General features: G+C 51.5%; 1 protein-coding gene across 1 annotated transcript; it reads left to right on the top strand.

Annotated features, from left to right (window-relative positions):
• The first annotated feature begins 4,912 nt into the window (after positions 1–4,912).
• SIX6 (SIX homeobox 6) lies at positions 4,913–6,848 on the top strand. The gene is made up of 2 exons (XM_074149041.1): positions 4,913–5,484; positions 6,680–6,848. The coding sequence occupies exons 1-2, from the start codon at positions 4,913–4,915 to the stop codon at positions 6,846–6,848; spliced, it is 741 nt and encodes a 246-aa protein (XP_074005142.1).
• Positions 6,849–25,668: the final 18,820 nt, after the last annotated feature.

Genomic DNA, 25,668 nt, shown 5'->3' with positions numbered 1-25,668 from the left:
AAACCCTAAAGAAAATTATGGAAAAATTTTTTGCGTGGTAGATCTTTTCTGCCCGCAACCCTGGCCTTGACCAGGGCCCTGTACAAGGAAGATCTTTCCTTATCAGTCTCAAAATAATTCAATTTTTTGAGTTTTCAGTGCTTCTTTATTCTAACATCAAATATACTAGCCATGGTCTGATACTTCGTATTATAAGGAACTTCAATAATACGCCGAAGGACAAAGATTTAATGAATACATGGTCTGAGAGTGGAAAGTCGGTGAACATCTCTGCCTGTCCGACATCATTTTCAGGACTCTGGGGTGCTTTCATCGGTTATCAGTAATTTAAGTGAGGATCCAACCTGCATACTTTCTCTAAGCAGATTACAGTTTTAAACATAACTTTTTTTTTTAGGAAGAAATGGAGCTATTGGTAGCTGCTATTTCAACAATTATGTCACTCTACAAAGTAAAAAGGCACGAAAGACACGAAACACGGATCGTTTCCCTACCAAGCACCCCCAACACACCGTCCTGAGCTTGGGGACCTCCCTCCGGCAAATCTCCCGGGCGGCTCGGTGGGAAACGCTCCCGAAAGCCCCGGACCCGGTCCACGGAGGGGCTGACATTTTCAAGTAACCTTTTCTATAAGCGACAGCGGGCACTCTTCTCCGCCCGAGCATCCCTCCTCCTCCTCCGGCGGCGTGGGATGAGCCGGGGGATGAGGGCAAGAACCCGCCTCGCTGCCCGCTCCAGCCCTGCCTGACCCGGAGCGTTCTCCGGCACCAGAGCGGGTCATGCCGGTACCAATCCAAGGCCAAAAAAATCCCGGCTGCTTTCCCAGGCACCCGCCCGAGGGACTGCCTGAGCTCCGGTTCTCTCAGCCAACGCTGCAGGCTCGGTTAGCATCACTTAATGAACTCCCGCATCTCCGCCAATCCTACCGAGACCTGTAAAGTAGGGCTTCTCGCTCCCGGGGGTATTTTTTTTTTTAATGCAATATACTTAACGCAAATCAGAGGTTTTAAAAAAAATCATTCGCACCTTTGCTGCATTAGGAAACTCCGTCTAGATAAATAATCCCCAGGGACTGCGATTCTGGGATAGGTGATAACTGCTGATATAGAGATGTATAGATATGCTGCTCAGCGTATTTTCGCTTTAAGGCCCTGGGGGTGGATGCCAGAGAGCACCCTGTGTCGCTGTAGGCCGTCGGGGTGATACGAATCGCTGACAATATTTTTGATAAATATTTTTTAACGTGCAGTTTTATTCCCTGATCTCCAGAGGATTCATCTCTGCAGGGATAACGCCTCACGCTACCTGTAGCAAGGGTCAGAGCCGTGACCTAAATTAAGGTAGTTATCATTACCGGCTATTAATGTCACGAGTATTGTCCCTATTGTACGGGGAAAAAAAAGAAAAAGAAAAATAAAAAAAGAAGAGAAACGAAGCGGACACGTCCGAGTGTGCACCCAGGCTCCCAGGCAGCTCTAATGAGAGGCGGGGGCTGAGCAGGACCCTGTGCTTTTCTGGGGAGCCTCTCCTGGAGGCGGCATCGAGTCTCACAGGGGTGGGGGTTCCCGTGGGGGTCCCCATGGGGTCACCGGTCGCGCTGCGGAGGCAAAGCCCAGCCCGACCCGGCAGTACGGCTTCTCCGGAGCGACGGGGCGGGGGGAAACCTGCCGGGGTCCCGGCCCCGGATAAAACGCTCGGGGGAGGGGAGTGGGAGAAGGACGGGGGGGTCCCCTTGGAGACGGTCTCTCTCTCGGCGCTGGTAGCACGGAGCAAGGAGCCCCCGGGTCCATCCCCAGCCAGGCACAAGCCGATTCCCCGCGGACTGTGCCACTTCCTAAATACAGACCCCAGGGTTCACAACTGGAGAGGGCGCAGAGCTGCTGGGGCTGAGCTGATTTTCCCCCTCGGGTCACCCTTTAAATGGTTAACAGAGGGTTCCCGGGTCCATTTCGGTGTTGGCATTTCTTTTACTCCCTCTCCCCTCCCAGCAGGACTGCCAGCATCTCCCCATGCGGGCCAGTTTCGGGGGAACAAAGGCTGGAGACCTCGGGGACAGCCCCTCGCCCCTGCGAGCTGCTCTCGCTGCTCTTAATGAGGATACATTTCTTTAGCCTACAGTCCTGGCTTTCATTATGGAGCCTGTCTCGCTCTGTTCATGGTCATTAGGCTGCAGCCCAGTAACTCCCTCGCCAGATCATGTGCATGCTTTAAAGGAAAAAAAAAAAAAAAAAAAAAAGGAAAAAGAAAAAGAAAAAAAAAGGGCGGGGGGGAAGAGAAAGACTGAAAGACCTACAAAAATATTAGTAATAATCATCATCATCATCTGGTCCCTCTAAATCAGCTACCCATTCACACAGGCTTTCCATCCTTCCACCTCTCTCCAAGAAGAGGTTTTCTCCATCATCCCCGGTCCCGGGATGCTTTCGGTGGCTGCTGGCCGCCCCTCGAGGTTGCCCGGCACCGCGGAGGTCGCCGCCTTCTCACCCGCTCTCTGGGGAAGCCCGATGCTCACACCGAGGAGATTTGGTTTTTTTTTTAACCCTCTCCGAAAAGGTTATTTGGGATCTTTCATTCAGCTGTTCAAATGACACTTTTTCCCTGACGGAGAGGACAGAGATGGGGTGGAAGGGGACTCTCCCTCAGCAGTATTTATAGATGGTATTTTCCTCTTCTCTGATTGTTTATTCCCCCCTTTTTCCCTAATCTGATGTGAAAATCAAACCCGGGTCTGTAAAGTGAAGCCAAAGAGTCTCCCCTTTTATTTGTTAAGTTTCTGTGGAGTGTCTCTGAACTCGTTGAGTTTTGCGTGTGCTTTTATGTCTCCCCAGCTCTGTCGGGTTTTATGAAAATGAGCAGTATTGAAAGCTTTTCCATCCCGCTAGCTGTGAGCCTCACATAAATGATGTAAATGGCTCGAAGGGTTTTTTTCAAGTGAACTGTGTAGATCTGTGAAAATAATATCAGGGTTTTCCGTCAGAATGAGCTTAGCACTGTACTGAGGCGTACCATAATCTGACCCGACACCTCCGACCATCTGCGCTATCTATCTGCCTTCTGATTTACCAAATCTTCACAAGCAAAAGACAAATTGTACTTGATACTAAAGAAAAGACGGCGAGCCCAAATCCAGCTCCATTTCTACGGAGAAATGATTGGAGAAAATGTAAATCTGTTTAATTTCGGTCGGGCAACTAGCAAAGGAGCTTTCTAAAAGGAGGAAATAAAGGGAAAAAAAAAAAGAAAAGGAAAAAAATACAAAGAAAAGAGAAAGAGGAAAGAGACAACAAGAAGATATCAAATTAAGAAGGCATTTCGTTGACAAGCGTTTTAGAACATAATAAATAATAATAATAAAAATACAATGCAAAGAGCAGAGGAGAGAGCATATTGACCTTAATTCAAAATACATGCTGCCTTTCCGAGCATGGTCCCTAATGTTCCCGGAAAGAAATTGCCACCGAGCAGCTATATCTAGAATAAAGAGCGGCTTCTTGATTTCCTTCCCCCCGCCTTCTCTCCAGAAAACAAATCGTATCCTCACTGCTCAGAAAATGATTTCATTCCTTCTCCCGTGACGGCCGGAGGTTGCCCCGCTCCTAGGAAGGGGCGGCCGGGCGCCCAGCTCGCCCCGAGAGCCTCAGTCGCTCTCTCGGGGTCCGGGGGGGGGGAGGAAGTGGGGGGGAACCCGCGGGTAATGATTACTACTAGGTGATCGATATTTCAAAAGATTCCTGAAATCTGCTTTAAGTCGCTGTCCTGACCTACAAATGACTTCTCACTCCCTGCAACTATTCTCGGCGCCTATTCAGGGCCATTCAGCCGAAAACAATAAGGTTTTAAATGCTATAAATAAATAAATAAAAATGATAAAGCTTTAGTTGAATGGAGAAGGGCGCTGGGCTCTTTGTAGACAATTCCTCGTTTTAACAGAGATGGGAAGTGACCTGTAGGGGGAAGGGGGAGAGTTTTTCCTAAACCTCGGCTCTACTTGCGGTCTTCTCGCTGCATCCATCGTCGCTGACACTCCCAGCGTCACTGTCACTGTTATGCAGCCGTTTTTTATCTGATTTCTCAGCCCTGCGTTATCCCTCTCTCCGACCCCGGATAACGCCGGGCTCTGTGCGTGCAGCAAGGGGCCAGGCCCTGCATCTTTACCGGGGAGGGTGTAGGGGGGTCACGGACATCCCGTCGCGGGGGGCCGCTCCCTCCAACTTTCCGGCAGCGAACGGCAGCGGGTGCTCCCCTTCCCCGCCTTGCAGCCCACCGCTCCCGGGGCGGGGGAGCCGCTCTGCCCCTGCCCGGAGCCGAGGGACCGGGCGGCGAGGTCGCGGCCCCCGGGGAGCGGGACGGGACGGGACCGGGCGCCTCGGGGAGCGGGGCGGGGAGCCGGGAGGGGGGCGGGGGGGGGGAGCACGGGGAGGTGCTGCCTGCCGGCGGCACGGGGCCTTCCGCCGTGATTGGCAGCGGCTGACAGTGAGTGGCAGCCCCGCCATGGAAACCTGGGAGCCAATCTGCCGAGCCCGGCAGCAAATCAGCCGCTCCCGCAGCAGCGCGGCGGCGGCGCGGAGCTGGGCTTGTGCCTTTTCTTTTTATTCCATTTTTTTTTTTCTTTTTTTTTTTTTTTTTTCCCCTTCCCTCCCTCCCCCCACGCCCGCCCTCCCCCCTGCTCCATCCTCCTCCGCCTCGCCCCTGCCCACTGCCCCAGTCGCCGGAGCCGCCGAGCGCTCCCCATCGCCTCTCCGCCCTCCGCTCTCCCTCCCGCGGCAGCTCCGCCGGCGCCGGAGGAGACAGAAGCGGAGCGAGGGGCGGCCGCCGGGGCCGCTGCCCGCTTCCCCGCGGCGGGGGTGTGCGCGGCGGCTGCGGGCATCGCCGGGGGTGCGCGGAGCGCGGAGCGGAGCCCGGCGCCGCCTCCATGTTCCAGCTGCCCATCCTCAATTTCAGCCCGCAGCAGGTGGCCGGGGTATGCGAGACCCTGGAGGAGAGCGGGGACATCGAGCGCCTGGGGCGCTTCCTCTGGTCCCTGCCCGTGGCCCCCGCGGCCTGCGAGGCCCTCAACAAGAACGAGTCGGTGCTGAGAGCCCGGGCCATCGTGGCCTTCCACACCGGGAACTACCGGGAGCTCTACCATATCCTGGAGAACCACAAGTTCACCAAGGAGTCCCACGCCAAACTGCAAGCCCTCTGGCTGGAAGCGCACTACCAGGAGGCGGAGAAGCTGCGGGGCCGACCCCTGGGGCCGGTGGACAAGTACCGGGTGAGGAAGAAGTTCCCGCTGCCCCGCACCATCTGGGACGGCGAGCAGAAGACACATTGCTTCAAGGAGCGGACGAGGCATTTGTTGCGGGAGTGGTACCTGCAGGACCCTTACCCCAACCCCAGCAAAAAGCGGGAACTGGCTCAGGCCACGGGACTTACTCCCACGCAAGTGGGCAACTGGTTCAAAAACCGCAGGCAAAGGGACAGGGCAGCAGCCGCTAAGAACAGGTAAGGTGCTGCCCGTCCCGTCGGGGCACAGTTCCCCCCGCCTCCTCGGGGAGGCTTCGCCCCCGCCCGCCGAGGCCGGGGGGCCGGGGGGGGCCGGTGCGAGTACGCCGGCGGAGGCAGCGCGGCCCCGGCGCTGCGGACAGCCCCGCCTCGGGGGACGGGGAAACGAATCCGGGGAGTTTCTTCCCGGGAAATGTCGATAGATAACGTAGGAGCAGCGGGAAAACCCGACGGCTATTTATTTATTTATTTTGAACAGGGGAGGGTCCCTGCCCGGGGTCCCCCTCGGCCGCTCTTTGGAGGGGGAGAGAGAGAGAGAGCGCTCGGGCACGGCGGCTGGCAAAGCTACCGTGACCCGGGCGGGACGCGGCGGCAGAAGGGCCGCTCTGAGCGGCTACGCGGGGAGAAACTCCCCCCTTCCAAGTTTTTCCCGGACATACGGATACCTGTCTCCGACCCCTACACCTGGAGCAGGGCCGGCAATGCCCCTCCGCGGGCCCTGCTCGTTCGCGGAGAGCCGCCTTGCCCGAGACCTCCGCCGGCACAAGCCAGGAACGTTTCTTGGGATATTTTTCTTATTCCTCTTCTCCTTTTTTAATTATTATTTTTTTTAATTTTAAAGAATAAAACCGCGACTCTAAAAGCGCGGTTTTACCACGACACTAGTGGCACAAACAGATGCCCCGGGAAGCGAGGAAGGGAGCAGAGTCCCCCGTTATCTCCCCTCCAGGAACCCGGGGTGGGGGGGGGGGGGAGAGGAGCGTCAACTCGTCACCCCGCAGCCCCGCTGGCCGCTGCGCGCAGCCGGGCGGCCGCACGTCGGGGGAAGGGGTGCTGTCACTCCCAGCCCCTTTTTTTGCCGGCTGAGAGGGAGGAAGTAAGGCCTGCGGGAGCGGAGATGCTGCAGGGAATGACCGACCCTCGGACGAGGGGAGAGGCTGCGGAGGGGGGGACATCCCCCCCCCCACCCCCACAGGGTAGCGCCGGCCCAGGAGCGGGACCGGCCCTGGGGTGTCCACCCAGTTTCTCAGGCGGCGCCGCAAGAGCGAGGTAACTGGTGTGAGCTGGAGGCGGGGGCGGCGGCGCGGGGGTGCTGGTCGGAGCCGTCCCTCGCGGGGGGATGAGGGGGGCTGCGGTCGGGTCTCCGGGGCGCGGAGGGCCGGGCGGTGATGCTGTGTGTGCCGGTTCCTTGCAGGCTACAGCAGCAGGTCCTAACGCAGGGCTCGGTGCGCTCGCTGCAAGCGGAGGAGGAGAGCGGCGGGGAGGCGGGGGGGGCCGCCTCCAGCCCCGCGGCCAGCCTCTCCAGCAAAGCGGCCACCTCCGCCATCTCCATCACATCCAGCGACAGTGAATGTGACATCTGACACCGCCGCCGTGAGAAACCGGGGGGGAGCGGGAGGTCCGGCTGACCGCTGCCTGTCCTGCCCGCCCACGCGGCCGGAGCAGCGGGGCTTGCGATCGCCCGGCCGCGGTCGCCAAACCCGGGGCACGGGGCGCTCCCCAGCCACACGCCGCCCGCCCGCGCCCCCCGCCCAGCCCCGCAGCAGACCGCATTCAAAAATGTGATAAAAGTCGTTGTCGCTTTTATGTCGAAGGATTTGCAGAATTGATGCCTGAAAAAAATTTAAATTAAATTAAATTAAATTAAATTAAAGAAAGCCCACAAAACGTTGAAACAAAAACAAAACCAAACAAAACCGCAACAAAACAACCGAATGCAAAATGTCTGAGCGCCTGCCCTTATCCCGCGGGGGTTTCATGTTGCAAAGACGCTGTTCTTTTGGTTGGGTTTTGCTTTACTTTAAAGGGTTTTATATCTATATATATATAATGTTTATTTACTTATTTAAGGGATTGCTATGGTAGATTTTTTCTATTATTATTATTATTATTAATTATTATTTTTGGCTTGTTCTCTATGTGCACAGGTGACTTGTAGAGCATGTGCAGGACGAAACTGTATGAAGCAGCCTAAAACCATAATAAAATATTTGGTGAACGACCCTCGCATCTGCTTTGAAATGACGGTGTCGGTCTCAAGCCCGCCAGTTTACGCAGAGCAGATCTCCGAGGCCACGGGTATCTCAGCATCAGCTCGGCAAGAACCGAAATAGCGGGGGCCCCGGGCCCGGGGGTGATGTCTTTGCAAGGCAGGGGGCCGAGGGGAGCCGGGATGGGGCGAGGGAAAGGGGGCCGGGGCTGGCGGAGGATGCGGGTGCCAGGGGAAGGGAAGGAGAAGGCATCGCCGCAGCTTCTCCTGTCCCAAGGACTGGGGCTTTTGGGGTTATCGACGGCGAATTTTCGGACAGGGACGAGGAAAAAGGAAGGAACGACAAAAAGACGTAGGAAAGAAATGGTCGGGGGCAGCCCAGCCGGGGAAACCAAGCTTCCTTCCGCACCCGGAAAATGCAAGGAGAAGATGGGGAATTTACAGCCCTCCATGCGCGGGAAGGGCCGGATCGGGGGCGAAATGACCCCAAATCCCATCCCCTGCGATATGACAGGGGCTGTCCCCACCATCCGCCTTCCTCGCTTGGTTTTGCGGCGGTTTTGCCGGAGGAGACCAAACGCCAGGTCTCAGGAGCGTGCTAAGCTTTTTCCCCCAGCAGAAGGATTTTATATTATACAATTTGACATTGATCTTTAAATCGCCTGAGCTGTGCTTTTTTTGTTTGCTCGGTCTCATCGCGTTTACTTCCCTGTCCTCAGAGAGATGCCTCCCCGGTAAGCTGATTGCTCGGCTCGTTTTATTTAGCAGGCGAAGCCTTGCACGGGGGGCAGCCGGGCAGAGCTCACCCGCAGCGGCTGCGGGAAGCGCCCTGGCTCCAGCTCCCCTGCAAAGGCACGGAGGGGGCAAGGGTGGGCACAGGGGCCGTTTCAGCTCCGTGATGGATTAATTCAGTCGTACCGCCTCTTATCGGGAGGTATATTCCCGTCTCGGCGGTGGCTTTTCCCCCTCCGCCTAAATTCGAGTTTAAAGCCTGAAAGACCTTGGCACCGCCGCTGCCTAAATCTGTGTTTCATTCCCAATGCGTGTGCGATGCCTTTCCTTACAGACCCTCACAGGGACGGGGCAGGTAGCAGGTATTATTAGATGCTTTTTAAGTCCGTTTACAAGCAACGATTTCCCTGGCGGGGTGTAGGTAATTCGGGGTGTCGGGAGAGGCACATAAGCAGTGTTTTGGCAGTGCGGGAGCAGCGGGTGGCTGGGGCGGGGAGCGAGGGCAGCGCGGGGGTTTCCAGCTCTCTTTGGGGTGCCAGCGCCCACCTTGCACCCCAACCTTGCCCCAGGTTTGTTGCCTCTCAAACCCCGTCGGCTTTGTCCACGCAGAGCCGTGCAAGAGGACCCTGTCTTTGCTGCTCAAACCTCAAACGAGGTGAGGGTTTTGCCTCGGTTTTGGGGTTGCTGGGTTCGCTGGCGGGCAGCGCTTCCCAGCCAGGAGCTTTTATTGGGGGGGGGGAGCAAAAGCGGATTTCGCCCCCAAAACGGAATCGGCTGAAACACACCGTGTTCTTCCTTTCCTTCCCCGGGAAGCGGTGAAGCGGATTGCAATTTCTCCATTGGCTTCTGCGGGCAGAGTAGCTTGCGGTTATTAATTGTGGGGAATTAAAGCTTTCGAAAAGACATATAAAGAGGTGGAGAATTATATCAACATATCCGCTCAGCCTCTGGTAACGTGGAATTTCTTTCTAACTAAAAAAGCTGGAGTTTCGACAACAGGCAGTGAATATTATATATTTCGACAAAGGGTTTAAGTGGTATAAACGATGCTGGATCTCCCGAGTGGGCTGTGGGGTGACCCTCCCGCCGATACTCCCTGGTAACCCCAGCCGCAGGGAGGGCACAAATCGAGCCGTTTCGAAACAGCGGCCGGGGAGGGGAGTGGAGGACGGAGCCACCCTGAGAGGAGCAGCCCTGGTCCCCGGTGTGGGAGGACCAGGGGAGCTGAGCATCTCCCAGCCCCGCTTCCTAACCGCCGGAGCTCGGCAGGGGCTGTACCGGTAAGACCCACAGAAGAAAAACGCTTCCCGCCCCCCCTTCCCACCCCCCCACCCCCCCAACCCTTTTTTTTTTTTATCCCTTCTGCCCTTTCTTTTCCCGCATTGAAAGGGAATGGCTTTCCCCGGCATCTTCAGAATTTTACATTCTTTTTTCTAAAGATCAGCCCTAGCCGTCGCCCGCTCGAGCCTTCGGCTGTTTTAAAAATAACAATAATAATCGGGGAAGAGGGGGGGAGCTTGTATTTACATTATTGTATTTACATTAAACAAAACGCTCGGAAAAGGGTCGCTAAAAAGTCTGCCTTGACCCCTCTCTCTCCGGTTTAACAAAGAAGGAAAATATTGTATCAAAAGTGAAGTGAATGGAGAGGGCGGAGAAGAGAATCAGCTTTTTCTCTATTCAGCTGGGGAGGGGTGGGGGTGGAGAGAAATGTTTGAATATTTCCGTTTCTTTTGAGAAGCGGGGCAGCCCCGGGCAGGGCTGAATGGGAAAGCGGGCTGGGAGGCTGTCAAACTGCTCAGAGTAATCACTGCTAATGAAGGGGTCTCCAGCCCTCCCTGGGACAAAGGATGCTTACGAGTGCTCACCGGGGCTGAATAGCTAATAAGTTTGTAAGGGGGAAAAATGAGTGAGCTGTCCGTAAATTGATTTTGCAAGACCAAAAAAAAAAAAAAAGAAAGCAAAAGGCTTGCAGGTTGGAGAGAGCCTGCCCCCGGTGCAGCTGGGGACAGAAGGCCCACTTATCTGGGGCGCATTGTCCCAGCCCAGGCACTGCAGAGGAGGGCTGCTGCTGTTTGAGGTGGAAACCAGCATGGAGGGAGGGCTGGGGGACGCAGGAGCCTTGGAAAAGCCACACAGGCCTTTCCAGGCTGGGAGTGCTGTCCCAGCTGCTGCCTGGCACATGCGGGTGCTCCCCGCACACCCATCTTTGTGCTCCAGTTTGCAGGAGCCTTGCGGCGCGCTCATCCTGGCCCCATCCTGCAGCCCAATCCCGCAGCCCAATCCCGCAGAAGGGAGCGACTGTTCCATAGTCGTTTTGCCACAGCCTTTTGCCCCTCACCTAACTACAGCTTTTTCTTTGCAGATCAGAAAACGGGCAAGTGTCTGGAAAACGATTGAATATTTCGCTGCCGCTGGCACCCCGCTTCGCTGGGAAGACTCCTTTAAAAAGGGTCTGCTTTGTCTTGCTGGCCTGGGGGCTGGCTGGCATCAGAGGTTAGAAAGGGGGCTTAGTTTGCTGGTAAGCACCCTCGTGTGACAAGAAGAGGGTGGATCTCATAGCTGGGGGAAGCATGAGTTTGAGCTGCATTTTGGACTTTTCATGCATCCAATTAAAGGCTTGGGAGGATCAGACTCTCTCACAGATCCAGTTACCCCTGGCTGATGCAGGGGTAATACTGTGAGAGAGAGCATAATACTCCCCAGCAGTGGCTGCATGTGCCTCTCAGCAACACCAGGCACTGGCTTTTTTTATATTTGCGTTATTTCTTTCCATTCCATGAGAAGATCCAAATGTGTTTGCTGGAGGGAAGGATGGAGGTGTGGGAGGCCAAAGGGAGAGGGCACTGTGGGGTGCAGAAGCTGACACACTTTGACTGTCCTCTCACCTGTCCCCTCCCCAAGGCCACCCCCCAGCACCCACAAACAGAGACTGAACCCTAGGCTGACCTTGGTGTGCCCCTCCCAAGGGGGGGCCCAGAAGGCAAGATCTAGCTGGGAATCAAGCGAAGGAACATGCCATCTTAGATCCCCTGAGGGATACAGCACTTTGCACTCTATTGGCATTTACTCTCAGCACAGGGGTGACGGATAAAGGATTTCTGTTCCCTCCTGTTCCAGGACAGGCTGCAAGACTACCAGCAAAAAGCCAGGAAATGGCTCCCCTCCTTTCACCACTTGCTACATTCAGTCTAAGCTCTCCTAAAATGCAGAAATTGCCTGGAGAGCCCATTTTAACCCTGCTACCATCTGATCTGCTACATGGACCTCTCTGGCACGCATCTTCACCTTAAGAAGTATGATTTGAAGGGAAGTTTCCAGCCTCAAACCTTATAAAAGCAGAATGGGTTCACATATTTGTCCCCTCTACCTCTTCTCAGAGGTGGGGGAGAGGCACCGTGGGCCCACAACCCTCCACACTTCATTAGTTGTCCCCTTGCATCTAGCAGAGCGGTTCCTGATGGCACTCCATCCTGCTGGAGTCAGCCCCAGGGCATCAGCCCTCACCACCGCTTCCACTGCTTCTGTCCCGGAAAGCCTAAAAATGGTGCCAGTCACCCAGCGCTCTGCCCTCACAGCCTCTTCTTGCATTGTATAAAGTAAAACCCAAGGGGCATTTCTTGCATCTTGGGATTGCCCCAAAGCACTCAGCTAAATCCACACTTGTGGCCTTCCCCACCATGACCCAGCACATGGCATGGGTGGGATGGGATCTGTGCCCTTCCCACTTATTGCCAGGGTCTCGTCTCCAGCAGTGCCTGAGGAGGGGCTTGGTGGGACCTCCAGAAGTCCCTCCCAACTGTGCCTATCCCAAGTTGAATAAAGGTGAAGACAGTGTCAGACAAGACTTGCTCTCCCCAAAATCAGGATTTACAGGGACCGCACCTCCAGCTCACCCTCAGACAACCACAGCAGCCTTGTCAGGAGAGTGTCCAAAGGGATACCAGGCTCATGGGGTGGTCTCTCTCCCCAAATATGACTTCATATGCACAGACTCCTGCCTGGAAAATATCTGTCAGTGTTTTAGCTCTTTATTGTCACAGTAGAGACCCATCATGGACCAAGCAGCCACTTTGCCATGTCTGTGCTATTAAATGACAAGTCCTGGCACTGCTGTCCGCTGGTGGGAAACCTTGCTCCATGCTTTTCAGCCCTCTCACCATCCAAATAGGGTGGCTGTGTCCACACTGCTGATGGGAAAGGCTCCACAGCCTGTACTAGATATTGAGCCTAGCACAGGGGCAGCTCTGCCTGGTCTGAGTCCCTGTGCCAGGGACTCTTTCTAACATCTTAATTGGATAAGTGATGAGCCTCGGTGCCCTCACAAGTTTCAATGGACAGACACAGACAGACTAAATCACTTGAGACATGCCAAACAGCCTAAAGGATTTAGGCACATCTCTTTATTTCCATTTAAAGCTGTTCCTCCTGATACTTTTTTTGTCATTGTTATTTGTTAGTGGTCTGATACAAAGCAAAGATGTGAAAAGAGAGGTTATCATAACCTAGCAGTAGGAGCAGAAAGGGACGGTCCATTTATCCTGAGCACCCACGCCTTATTTGCACTGGTCTCAGAAGTCCAATCCCTTAGAAAACTTCACACGAGCTGAATGCAGGTTTTGGAGAGGAGCCTTCAGGACACACGCAGCCACTGCTGAGATCTGCATCTGCATCCACACACAGAGGTATTGATCAGCAGAACAAGCTTCTCAGCCTTTATTCAATAACTCCATAGTAACCTGCAATGACACACTATCTGGGGCTTCACTAGGACAAGTGGGGAGTTTTATTCTAGCACTACCTTCTCTTTTTCAAGACCCATTGATTTCAATGGGGAGTTCTACAACAGGAGAGCAGGACACGATTGTTTTCAGCTGGAAGAATTTTGTTGTGTTGAATCTTCTTTCAATGTCCACTAGTGGCTCTATTCAGAACAAAGGCACACCATTCCTCCCAATTTCACCTACAGAAATACATGTGTCTCTCTTCAGAAGAAATTCTTGAAATGCTTTCATACCACATAGTTGTAATACCAAGGTAGTCGAGGACAGAATGACAGCTCTTCTTCTGGAACATCGTGTTGTAGGATAGTTCCCCATTAAATGTACAGTGAAGCCCACCACACGCAGGGACACACAGGTCCAGTGTTTTTCAGGCACTTCAGAGAAATACAAGGACATGCAACTGTTCTTCACAGAGAAAATTGCTGTGCCTACAAACTGGGAAAAAAAGCCTTCTCCTAAACATTTTTATCAGGACGTTTGTATTGGAGACCGTTTTTCAGGCCAGGCTGTTTCTTAAGTCAATTTGAAAGCTTTGTGGCTTGCTCTGGCTTGCAATCACTTTCTCACATGCCTGCTCTCGTGCAGGTTGGCAGCTGGTCCCTGGAGCTGCCGTGGGGATGAATGTCCCCAAAGCTGACATGAAGGAGGGTCGAGCTCTGCAGGTTGCCAGCACAGTCAGTCAGTGGGAGAGAGTCCTCAGGTAGGTACTCAGAGCACCTAATTCCCCTCTAGTTGTGCTAGCGCAGTAATCCAGCGCTGTCAATCTGGCTCTGTTGCCTGGAGGGACGCTCCCACCCTCCTCCCCCTCCGTCCTTTGCAGCAAGAAGATCTAGGCAGTTTTAACCAAGATCAGCTCTCTAATCAAGTTCACCATCTGCAAAAGCTTGTCTCTGCCTGTTGACCACAGAGGTAGATGAGACTCCTGAGGCCAAAACTGAGTTTCTGTGAGTATTGTTCCCACTCAATCTGTGATCCTTTTTATCCCTTGACATCCCCAAGTGCTGAAGGAACGATGCTAACCAATTTGGTCATTAAGCTGAAACTGCTGGAGTGTTTCTCAGCAGACTCGTTTGGTGGGTCACTCGTGGGTCTGAAGTACTTCAGGGTGGCGGGATGTCTCCTGTAGGGAATGGCTCTTGAAACAATATTAGAGTCGCATTGGTACTTATGAGCACCTAGTTCATGGCCCCTTGGCGGATCTGCTTGCCTATCTCCAACTTTTTAAAGCTGTTTTTTCTGCTAATATTTAAATTTATTAATATGCAATGCTAATAAGCATTCCTACTACAGTATTTTAGCTGATCTCTGCCATTTTCTTTTGGCTGTGCTTCTGCTGGAAACTCACTGTCTTCAGGAGCTGGGAGGTCAACAGACTCATTTCTCAATTCCAAAAGCTCTTTGCTGAAGAGCTGAGCTGCAGGAACTTGGCTAAAAATCTTCCTTGGCATCCTTGGTGTGCACAGGACTTGATGGATTATGGTTCTTCACCCCAGGCCCCCGCAGCGCTAGTTCTTACCTTTCACCCATCCTTCCTCACCCATTGACTTTCAAGTGTCTCATCTCAAAACTAAGTGTTTGTAGGACTAGAGCTTTAAGCAGATGAAATATAAAAAATGAAGGTTTGTAATGCAGCCTCAGAGTAAAGTAAATGACGTGCTCTGTCTGTGACTTGTTTTTTTAAAGACAAGTATATGTTCTATTACTTATTGATGTTGCTAATTGCCATTTGAAGGTTTGGACAGGAGGGGGAGCAAGCTGAGTTGCTGGATGTGGTGCCCTTCTGAGATAAATGAGCTCTGAGAAGTAAAGAGTTTGCTGTAGCTGTCCTGGAATATGTACCGCATTTTACAAAGGCATCTCTCTGCATCTCCTTGCAGAGAGAGAGCTGCCAGCGATCAGCGCTTTTATTTAGGAAGCCACAAAAAATAGTTGCTTCATTTTAAAGTCTGGAATTTAAAAATGGTGACCCAAGAATTCAGGTTTAGGGCATGATTGAAGGGAGAAAAAAAATCCATTTTAGAACTTTTTTCATGTCTTTGATTTTGGAAAAATCAAATTTAAATACTCTGTCTCAGTGTGGTATCAGAACATGCTGGCCAGGAAACCTTTGCTTTCCTGTATCAAAGGCAAAAGTCTTCTCCCTCTATTGTGCCTCTCCCTCTGTGTGCATCACACTCTTATACACACACGGAGGAAGGAGAGGGAGGAGGATACGAGGGAGGGAGCTCTTAGTGTTGTGTCTACAATAAATGACCATTACGGAAATAAATGTGCTCTAAGAAACAAAAAAAAACCCCACATTGCATCCACATTAGACATTTAATAAGTTATTTCTTTACATGTACAGTATACATGGTTTTATATAGCTGAAATCTCTTGTATTGGAGCATGAACATTAACCTCCTACAATTCACCTTGGTTTGCAAACTGTAAGAATCAATTCACCTAAGATGGATGTTCATGTCTAGTTAGCTTTCCTGCATTATCTCAGCTGGAGAGGTCACTAAAAATAGTTATATAGCACTTTAAATTTTCAACAGGGAGACTTTATTATCGTTTAGATCCATCGTCATTACTTTACCTACCACGGTTCTTCCAGCTGAAATAATGCACGGAGGTAGTAGTGGCTAAGTGTTTTCAGAGTTCATGCACTGATGAGTAGGACAGCTTGGACAATATTTGAGTTGCTAGCACCAGCAAACTGAGCAAGCTGCATGGACAGTGTAACACGGGTTCAGTAAATCCTCTCTGCTTCAACTATTTCATCAAAAATGCCTTTTTTTTTTTTTTTTTTTTCCCTGCTCTCCTGCACTGCAGAAGCAGGAGTGAGCTGTCACTCTATGCTACCCTGATCCTGCACAGCGTTACCTTCCTGAGTAGCGGTCCTCAGCCTCCGCCCTGGTCCCGCTGAACTCAGTAGGGCTATTTGTGCCAAGAAGCATCCAGGGGCTGGAGGCCACATCCACATTGTGCAAGACAGGGTGACAGAAGAAAGGCTGTTCTTAACAGTGCTGCAGCATGATTTTCTTTTGTTGTTTTTCTTACTTTTAACAATTTCCTATGCTTTGTTAGGAATAAGTCACCTTGCCGAGGCTCTCGTGGCCTCCCAGGCATTAGAACTTGCTGTTGACATGTCACCTCTATATGTTACTGTACATACCTATGGATGTGTTTTGGCTGTTCAGTTTTGTTTGTGTTACTAGACTGACTCAGCCAGTATGAGGTTTCTAAGTTTCACCTTCCGTGCACGCAGACGTGAGGGCACAGTGAGTGCTCAGTGCCTTGGCCCAGCTGCTCCACGGGCACTGCTGATCATCTTTGCAGTTACTGCATATATTTATTTAAGCAGTGGTAGCAAGGCTAAGAGAAGACACGAGATGCCCGGGAGCATCGGCAAAGTATCAGAAGACACAAAAAAACAATGGAGCAGACTGGCTCCTTGGTTATATTGCAAAGTAAATGTAATTAATGAAATGCTTCATGCATTTCATCAATAGAACAGTATTCATTATTTGTTGCATAAATAAATGCTCTTTTCTTCAGGATTAGCTGCTTGAGCTCTACATTGCATCTTGCTGTCAATTTGTGCCAGATCCAAACACATCTTAAGATTAGCAGACAGGTTCCTGTTGACTTTGGTGGCCATTAGATCCGGTCCTACTGCAACAACCTGAAATCACAATTTTCAAGGGTTTAATGGCTGGACATTAAAAGCTTTGTAACAAGCTGCACAGCAAAGTCTAAGAGAAATCTCTTTCCACCATTGCAATTCTGCATGGTAACTCCGGAAGAGGCTGTGCTGCCAGGCATTAAGAAAATCCAGAGAGTATACCTCAGTGTCTTGGAGCTTGGTGAAATGGTGTGGGGGACTACGGTGGGTCCGTGGAACCCTTGATTGCGGGAATGGAGTCAGGAGTTGACCTTGCAGAGATTAAAGTATATCCTTGAGAAAGAAGGGAATAGAAAACATCCTGAAAAGTAAAACAACTTTTAGGTACCAGCTGGAGACTGACAAGATAAGGAGTAGCTTTGATGTTTTGCAAAAGACAACCAATGATAAATTGTTATGACAATATGTAACCAATAGTAAAAGAACACGTGTTAAGAAAAAAATACATAAGAAAGTACGTGTGCTAATAAAAGGTAGACTGTTACTTCTTGAACTTCGGAAGACTGCTGTCCATGTCGTTTGTTCGTCTCAACAACGACAAAATGGACTATGGCTTTCCTACTGGAGGTAGAAGGAAACTGTCTTGTGATGGGTATCAAAATGCACAGGACTTTAGCCATGTCAAAAAGAGAAGATGTTGACCTAGATTTCTCAGTCTGAGTGGTATATAAGTTGAATGAAAGTTGTTAGCTGTCAAGCAGAAGTTTGGGAACATTTTCAACTGCCAATGCCCTCTTGAATGATGGAAGAAGTACACACCCACCCGTGGATGTTGTGTGGTCATATTCCTGTCTCTCACATTTGCATCAGAGAAATTTCAGGAACTGGTCTTAGAAAAATGAGCTACCTTAGTTTTTTATGCTGCAAATGTTTGTTCCCAAAGAGAGTCTTTCACTGGGTGCTATTCATACAGGTCAGGACCCATCATATTCACCTGGCATCCCCTAATACAACAGAACGAAAGCTCCAGGTTCCAAGAAAGTTGATGGACCTTTAAGTCAGGGATACACCAAATTAACAAAGTTCTTAGTAAAAGTCAGAAAATGCAGAAATCTGTAAACTGGGGGCTGTTAAACATGATGGGTCAAAAATGGCTTTTATGTCCCACAAGGATGAAGCATGCAGATAGCCTAGCGTCACACACACTCACAGAATGGCTGTGTGCCTGCTGTGGACCCATCTTACAGCCTCCCAGGCTCAAACTGCATCCCAGTGGCCTCCACCACCTACCCCAGGGCACTGGGATCCCTGTGGCACGGAGACACAAGAGGTGCCAGGCCCCAAACCCAACAGGATCTGGGACAAGTCTGAGGCACTTGAGGGAAATGCTTGAGTGTTTTCATGGTGGACCTTCTGCCCTGCAGTGACTGTTTGCTCATGACAAGCCCTCCCTTGTCCATGTGCTCTTTGCTTTAGCATCATTTCAGCCCCCGTGGTCCCCTCCTTTCTGCTCTTCCTCTTCCCCAGCCCTCTCCCATTACCCACTGACAGCCTCCCTCCCCGTATCTCACCAGAGCTTATCTAATTTCCCCCCAGGTTCATAAAAAGGCCTGGCACCAGCGTGCTGCTGCCACACAAACCCCTCTGCTAATGCTACACACCTTCTTCACACCGCCTGCCTGCCCTCTTGGAGGTCAGCCTGATCTGACAGCAGCAAAAGGAGATGCCAGGGAAGCGCAGAAAAACCTTGCGGTACTGCAAGGCTCCCCCTCAGCTAGGGAATTCCTCACCCAGAATAGGATTTCTCTCCCACAAACCACCTTTTGAGTGTGGAAACTTTCACCAACTGCATCATCTCCTGCCTCAGCATACCCGAACATGGTGCTCATCACATTCAGCACAATGAGTTCTTCCCTAGCTCATAGATACTCTGGTCACATAAACGATTATATCCTAACAGGCCGAGCTGTGTTAACTGCTGCAGCATTACCTGTCTGGAAGCTCTGCTGTGATCACCTTTTTTTGCATCATGGGTAAGAAGAAAAACAAACAAACAAAGTGTTGTTTATCTCCCGCTGTAACAATCACCCATCTCTTAGAATTATATAAACCCGTGAAAGCTTGAATGTTAATTCAAGATTTTCCCTCCTCAATTATTAACAATTAAAGCACTGATTAATTTCAATATGGATGTCTTCTTGATGCAAAATATACCAGCAAATACAAAGGCCACCACACGTGGGAAGAATGCAGTGTTGATTAAAATGCATTATCCACAGAATTTGCAACTCACACTGGGCACAGTCTATGGATCATACATTTTAATTTTATGGGGTTTAGAGCTGCAGGTAAAAGATTTAACTACCTGGGGAAAAGCCTAATAGCTCTGAAAGAAAGAGAGGTGCAGCACTGAAAGACACAGGGGTGATTTCAAAGGAAAAGAGAGATTCTTCTAATGAATTTTCAGTCTCTGCCCTCACTCTAAAGAAATACTCTGGTTTCTGTGCTGTATCTGACAGGAGCATTTCCACATTGAATTGCCAGCAAAGTGGTGAGCAAGTGAGCGTGGGACTCCAGACACCTCAGTCCATGTCAAGTGCACAGCCTACCGAAGCCCTTGGTGGTTTTGGTGGGTCAGCGGGCTAGACCTGATGGGGAGCAAGAAGTAGAGGAGCCTGCCACTGCCTGGTGTTCGGACCCTGATGGGCCCTATACCACATTCAGATTTATTTGCACCCCCTTTTTCATCCATAGTCCTCTGGGAACCCCTCTGATTGTGTGTGGGGGCAGAGGTTGGCACCGACCCCTGTGTCCACGCAGATGATTTCAGATCCCAGGGCCAAGTGTGCCCCTTCTCCAGCAGCAGATGAGTGGGTCCCCTGGCACTACTTCTGGGGCAAAAATGGGTAGATCCAGGCTGAGGAGAGGAGGTGGTGTTGGAGCACACAAAAACCCATCGGTGGGGACTGTCCCTTTGCCTTTTGGGAAGGGGCAGCAGCCTGGATTAGGGTTAAACGGATTTGTGCTTGCAGGACCCTGGGCCTCTAATTGGTCTTTTTTTTAATTCCTGTAATCCTGGATGATTTGAAGCAGATGATTTGAGATTACTGCCAGGCCCAAAGGTGACTGCAGGAAGAAAACGGTCCATGCTTGACGGGCAGCAGCAGAGCGGGCTGCGGGTGTCCCTGTGCCCAGGGTCTTCTCCCCTTCTTGCTGCTCAGACAAGCCACAGCACCAATGGGGATTGGCATGAGCTGGGTTTTGGTTCTGCACCAGGATTCGGGGGGACTCGAAGTCTCCTTTGCCCTCCCAGCAGCCCATGGGCACTAGGGGACAGAGACCATTTCCAAGAAGGCAGCTGATGGGAAAGACAAAACCATACGGAGTTGCCAGAGATAATTTATTTTTCCTGCCTGCTCCCGAGCACGTGTGAAAATCCCCTGGGTGTTGGCAGAAACCCTCACACCTGAAACCCCAATGCCAGGTTGCGAACGCACTTCACTGGCCAGCCACGGCCTTGGCAGGTCTGGTGGGTCTCTGTATAACCCATCAAACCATGAGGCTTCAGTTGCTGTTGTTGAATATAACAAATTGAATATTGATGGGGACAGACTTTTTAGTAGAGCCTCTAGTGACAGGAACAAGGGATAATGGTTTTAAACTAAAGGAGGGTAGATTTAGAGTACATATAAGGAAGAATTTTTTTTACCATGAGGGTGGTGAAACACTGGAACAGGTTGCCCAGAGAGATGGTAAATGCTCCGTCCCTGGGAGGATTCAAGGTGAGACTAGACGGGGCTCTGAACAACCTGATCTAATTGAACTACAGGCCGGTCAGTCTCACCTCTGTGCCTGGCAAGATCATGGAGCAGATCCTCCTGAAATCCTTGCTAAGGCACATGGAGAATAAAGAAGTGATTGGAAACAGCCAACATGGCTTCACCAAGGGCAAATCGTGCCTGACAAATTTGGTGGCCTTTTACAATACTGCCACAGACTTGGTAGACAAGGGCAGAGTGACTGACGTCATTTACCTGGACTTATGCAAAGCATTTGACACTGTCCCGCACGACATCCTGGTCTCAAAATTGGAAACTCATGGATTCGATGGATGGACCACTCGGTGGATAAGGAACTGGCTGGCTGGCCGCATCCAAAGGGTTACAATCAATGGCTCAATGTCCAGGTGGCGGCCAGTAATGAGTGGTGTTCCGCAGGGGTCGGTACTGGGACCAGTACTATTTAACATCTTTGTCGGTGACATGGACAGTGGGATAGAGTGCACCCTCAGCAAGTTTGCTGATGACACCAAGCTCGGTGGTGCAGTTGACACGCTGGAGGGAAGGGATGCCATCCAGAGGGACCTAGACAGGCTGGAGAGGTGGGCTCGTGCAAATTGCATGAAGTTCAACCAAGCCAAGTGCAGGGTCCTGCACCTGGGACGTGGCAACCCCAGGCACAAATACAAGTTGGGTGGAGAATGGCTGGAGAGCAGCCCCGAGGAGAAGGACTTGGGAGTGCTTATGGATGAGAAGCTCAACATGAGCAGGCAGTGTGCACTGGCAGCCCAGAGAGCCAACCGTGTCCTGGGCTGCATCAGGAGAAGTGTGGCCAGCAGGTCTCGCGAGGTGATTCTACCCGTCTACTCTGCGCTCGTGAGACCCCTCCTGGAGTACTGTGTCCAGCTTTGGAGTCCTCAACACAGAAAGGACATGGACCTGTTGGAACGGGTCCAGCGGAGGGCCACGAGGATGATCGGAGGGATGGAGCACCTCTCCTATGAAGACAGACTGAGAGAGCTGGGGTTGTTCAGCCTGGAGAAGAGAAGGCTCCGGGGAGACCTTATAACAGCCTATCAATACCTGAAGGGAGCCTACAGAAGAGCTGAAGAGGGACTCTTTGTCAGGAAGAGTGGTGACAGGACAAGGGGCAATGGTTTTAAATTGGAAGAGAAGAGATTTAGATTAGATATAAGGAAGAAATTCTTTACAGTGAGGGTGGTGAGGCACTGGAACAGGTTGCCCAGGGAAGTTGTGGATGCCCCATCCCTGGAAGTGTTCAAGGCCAGGCTGGATGGGGCTTTGAGCAACCTGCTCTAGTGAGAGGTGTCCCTGCCCATGGCAGGGGGGTTGGAACTAGATGATCTTTAAGGTCCTTTCCAACTCCAGCCATTCTATGATTCTATGATTCTATGAAGATGTCCCTGCTCACTGCAGGGAGATTGGACTAGATGACCTTTAAAGCTCCCTTACAGCCCAAACCATTCTGTGATTCTATGATTCTATGATAACCTGTTTGATACGGGCTTGGTCTTGGCTTAGCACCACCCTGCAGCTTTTCTCCCATCCTGCAGCTTTTCTCCAGGGTGCTGCTGGAGTTTGACAGCTCCTGCCTGGCTTTTGCAGGAAAGACCAAGGGACCACGTTGGCCAGAGAGACAGCAAGGGGCATGGGGGAGGAATGCAGTAAGTTTGGTTCATTGGATAAGAGAAAAAGGAGTTCCTCTATACACATTCAGGGAATGCTGAGGATATCTCAAAAAAAAACCCAACCTGTGACCACTTTCTGCACAATGTAAAAATTAATTTAAGATGATGCCCAAGAATACTTGGTGAAGTCTTTGGGTTTTGTTGGCCCAACATGACTCCTTTCTATCCACTCCAGCTCTTCCTCTGTCTCTTTACAGCTCCGGGGAGGATGACCTGTAACCTGTATTTGACCTTTGAAAAATGGTTGCCTAACATGATACAAAACACTGGGAGCCTGGATCCAAAAGCAAACCTGTGTTTGTCTGTGGGTTCCAGCAATAATTTTGCAACTCTCTAACGCTGCAACTTGACACAGCCATATAGGCTAACATCTCTTCTCTGATCTTAAATATTTAACAAATGCCATACAAAGATATGTAATATCTGCAATATTCATAGCCTGGGTGGCAGGCTGAAAACACTTGGATTTGGCATGGGGTTATCTGAGGTTTTCCTTTGAAGACCAGTAGATTTCCATTGCTTCTTTGTCATTGAACATTGCCATACATTACAAACATGTAGCTCATAATTCATAACCCATTTGTGATAATATGATGGCCCAGTAAACATCATAGGCAGTAAAAAAAAAAGTGTATCTTAAATAGCTTAAACTAGATGTGGTGTACAGGCTGACTTGTATGAGGCAGAGATTAATAACAGTTATTAATAATTACAAGCCCCAAGCCAGGGAAGCACTTAAGCACAATCTTATGCCCCATTGGCTTCCCAGGGCAGCCTCTCCATCGGTGCCTGGGAGACTTTGGCATGTACTAATGCTCAGTGCCAGCCCAAGGAGCACGGGAGCCAGGACCGTGGTGCCAGGGCTGTAACAATCCTGAAAGCTGCTGTGCAAGTGGATGGCAGTGATGCCTTCCTCACAGGATGAATATTGCCTTCCTCCTTCGCTTGGAAAGGAAAAGAAGAGTTTATCTGGTAATGTTAACATTAAAGGTTTGGATAGAAAAGCTTACAGCCAGGCAGTTTTATTGCTGCTTGACAAAGCCAGCTGCTTAGAGAGGCTTTGGCTCGGGCTATTTAAAGGTGCTGTTGATCCCCAGCCTACTCTGTGCACCTATGAGTCTCCTCGGCTGAGAAAGAATGAGACCTCAGACCTGCTGAGTGTGGCAGGGAGAAATTGGGTCCAGGCCACCTCAATTCCAGGAAAGCATGAATGTGTGAGCAAGGACCAAAGATGTACAGGGTGGCTTTGGCCACAAGAAGGAGACAAGGATGAGCAGAGCTATGTCTGGTTGTGGCAGTGTCACGCTCTGGAGCTGTCTCGGTGCCAAGGCAGGTCTCACCTAGCTGGCACCAGGCATCACCTCTTATGACACAGCAGTGATCGCATGGATCAGCCACACAAATACCCTCCTTACCCATTCTGAGACATGCCAGGGCTGGGCCAGACGAGGCGGCAGCAGGGACAGGCAACAGCAGCAGTAGTCCCTGCGCTCAGGGAGGGATTTCTGCAGAGGAGCCCACGGCCAGGGCCAGGGCAGGAGGGGCTGGAGATATCACTGAAGCAAAGTTCAGGGTAAGGATCTGGACTCCAGTTCCTACTTCAATCTGCCTCTACCTGATTAAAGCTTCTCCCCTTGACTCAGCCCCTGAATCCTGGCCCCACTCAGGAGTAAAAAGCTTCAATTTGGCGGGGGAGCAGGGGGAAGGGATGGCGGGGGTATCACCCGTGCGTTGTGCAGATGACCTGCGCACAGGCGCTGGGAACCCTCCAGCCGTCGCTCAGCCGAAATCCAAGTCTTTGAAAGAAAAGTAAACTCCCGTCTGTCCGGGTGGGGGCCGGCTCCGGGAGCGGCGGGCGGTGGGGCCGCTGGAGCCCCGGCGCCGTGGCCGGCCCTGGCGCGGAGCAACAGCTCCACCGTGTGCGGAGACGGGAGCGCACCGGCCCTCCGGACCAGGAGGGGTTGAGGACACCGGCCGGGTTCAGCCCCCCTTGGGCACATTTGTGCCTTTATTTTACTATTTAGTTTGTTGGGGTTGGTCTTTTTTAATCGTTTGGGCGGTTTTTCTTAAGTTAAAAAAAACCCCTAAAAATCAAACCAAGAAATCCCTGCTGTCTCAAAGGGCATCTTCTTACCCGGCTTTCAAGGAGGGGTACATTCATTATTGCAGGCATGGATGACACAGTGCTTAATATTGCCAGAATTACAGCCTGCTGCATCGCATCTTGTTAGAGCCCGCAGCAATTCTGCGTGGGCGCGGTTATTTGCTTTTACCCCGTGTTTGAGTGCTCGCTGAGGGACACAGGCTCTTACTGATTACACTTTTCTGCTTCTTCTGAAAGGATAAGGTCACAGATTTGTCATTTTTTTGGTTTGACTTACAACGTCTCCAAGGGCTGCAATTGTTCAACAGTCCCGCTGGAGTTTGCTTCTTGCCGAAACAGTCCAAACACAAACCACAAAGCCATTTTGTGCTCAGTCAAATATGCTTACTCTGTGTCTGATCCCATCCTTTTGATAGACTTCTCAGCTCGGGGCCAAGCATGGCCAGGTCAGTGCTCACCCAGGGCAGCCCCAGAGTGCTGTAAGACCGGGCTTCACAGCCACAGATCTTAGCAGGAGCTCAGGCAAACGCTGCTGTCAGAGGGCGACTTCTCCAGCCGCAGCACAGGCAGGGTGCTGTGTGATGCTGGGGTGTCACTCCCACTAACGGCTGTGACAGGGCAGCCTTTGATGCCACCGCTCCTGTTGGGATGGGACCAGCTCTGGGCACACCCCAGGGATGATGTTCGTGGGGTAAGGGAGGGCAAAGCTCATCTCCCAGTCTGTTGAATAAAAACATTGGGCAGTGCTAGAGCTATACAAGAAGAACTTCTGGGGAGAAACAGGCTGTGTTTGTTGTTCCTCCCTCCCTGGGTTTTCTCTCTGGCTTTCCTGTCCTGTGAAAGGCAAACCCACCTCATCTGGTCAAGCTATGGGGTTATTTCTTCCTAGTATTTTTGGTAACTGCTGCCATTCCTACCCCCCCCACCCCCCACCCCCCCCTCTGTCCCCTCTCCCCTTGCTACAGTTGTTTGTGGGGAGGGGAGTACATCTATTTCCCTAGTGAGCTCTGCAGGTGTTTGCTGCCTGTGGCTGACCTTCCCTGATGAGGTCTGGTAGTCAAATGCCCCTGCAGCCCTCAGGAAGGCAGTTGGTGGGTGGCAGGATTGAGGGCTGACCCTTCCAGGCCAAATCTCTGACAAAAATCACATCACACAGGCTCTACTCTTTCCTCCCCCAGAGATGTCTCTGGCTACAGCTGATGCTGAAACCATCCCAGGAAAGCCCTACATCCTGTGGGGTCTGAGCTCTGGAAGGGGAAGCCCAGGTCTTTTGATGCCACCTTGTGGAAACCTTGCTATCCTACCATCAAGTGTCACCTTGGTGACAGGATTGTGGGCAGCAGGTTGGAGTCCTGATGCTGAGGAACATTTTGGGAAGGGGTTGAGTGTTCTCATTTAGGCTCAGCTACACACAGAAAAGCTCTCTGGTGGGATGAGGGTCGTCCCAGCTGAGAACTGGGTGAAGGGAGCCCAGTA

This window comes from Numenius arquata, chromosome 6 (assembly GCF_964106895.1).
Source record: "Numenius arquata chromosome 6, bNumArq3.hap1.1, whole genome shotgun sequence".
NCBI classification, from domain to species: domain Eukaryota; kingdom Metazoa; phylum Chordata; class Aves; order Charadriiformes; family Scolopacidae; genus Numenius; species Numenius arquata.
This window is presented reverse-complemented; position numbering and strand designations above follow the sequence as displayed.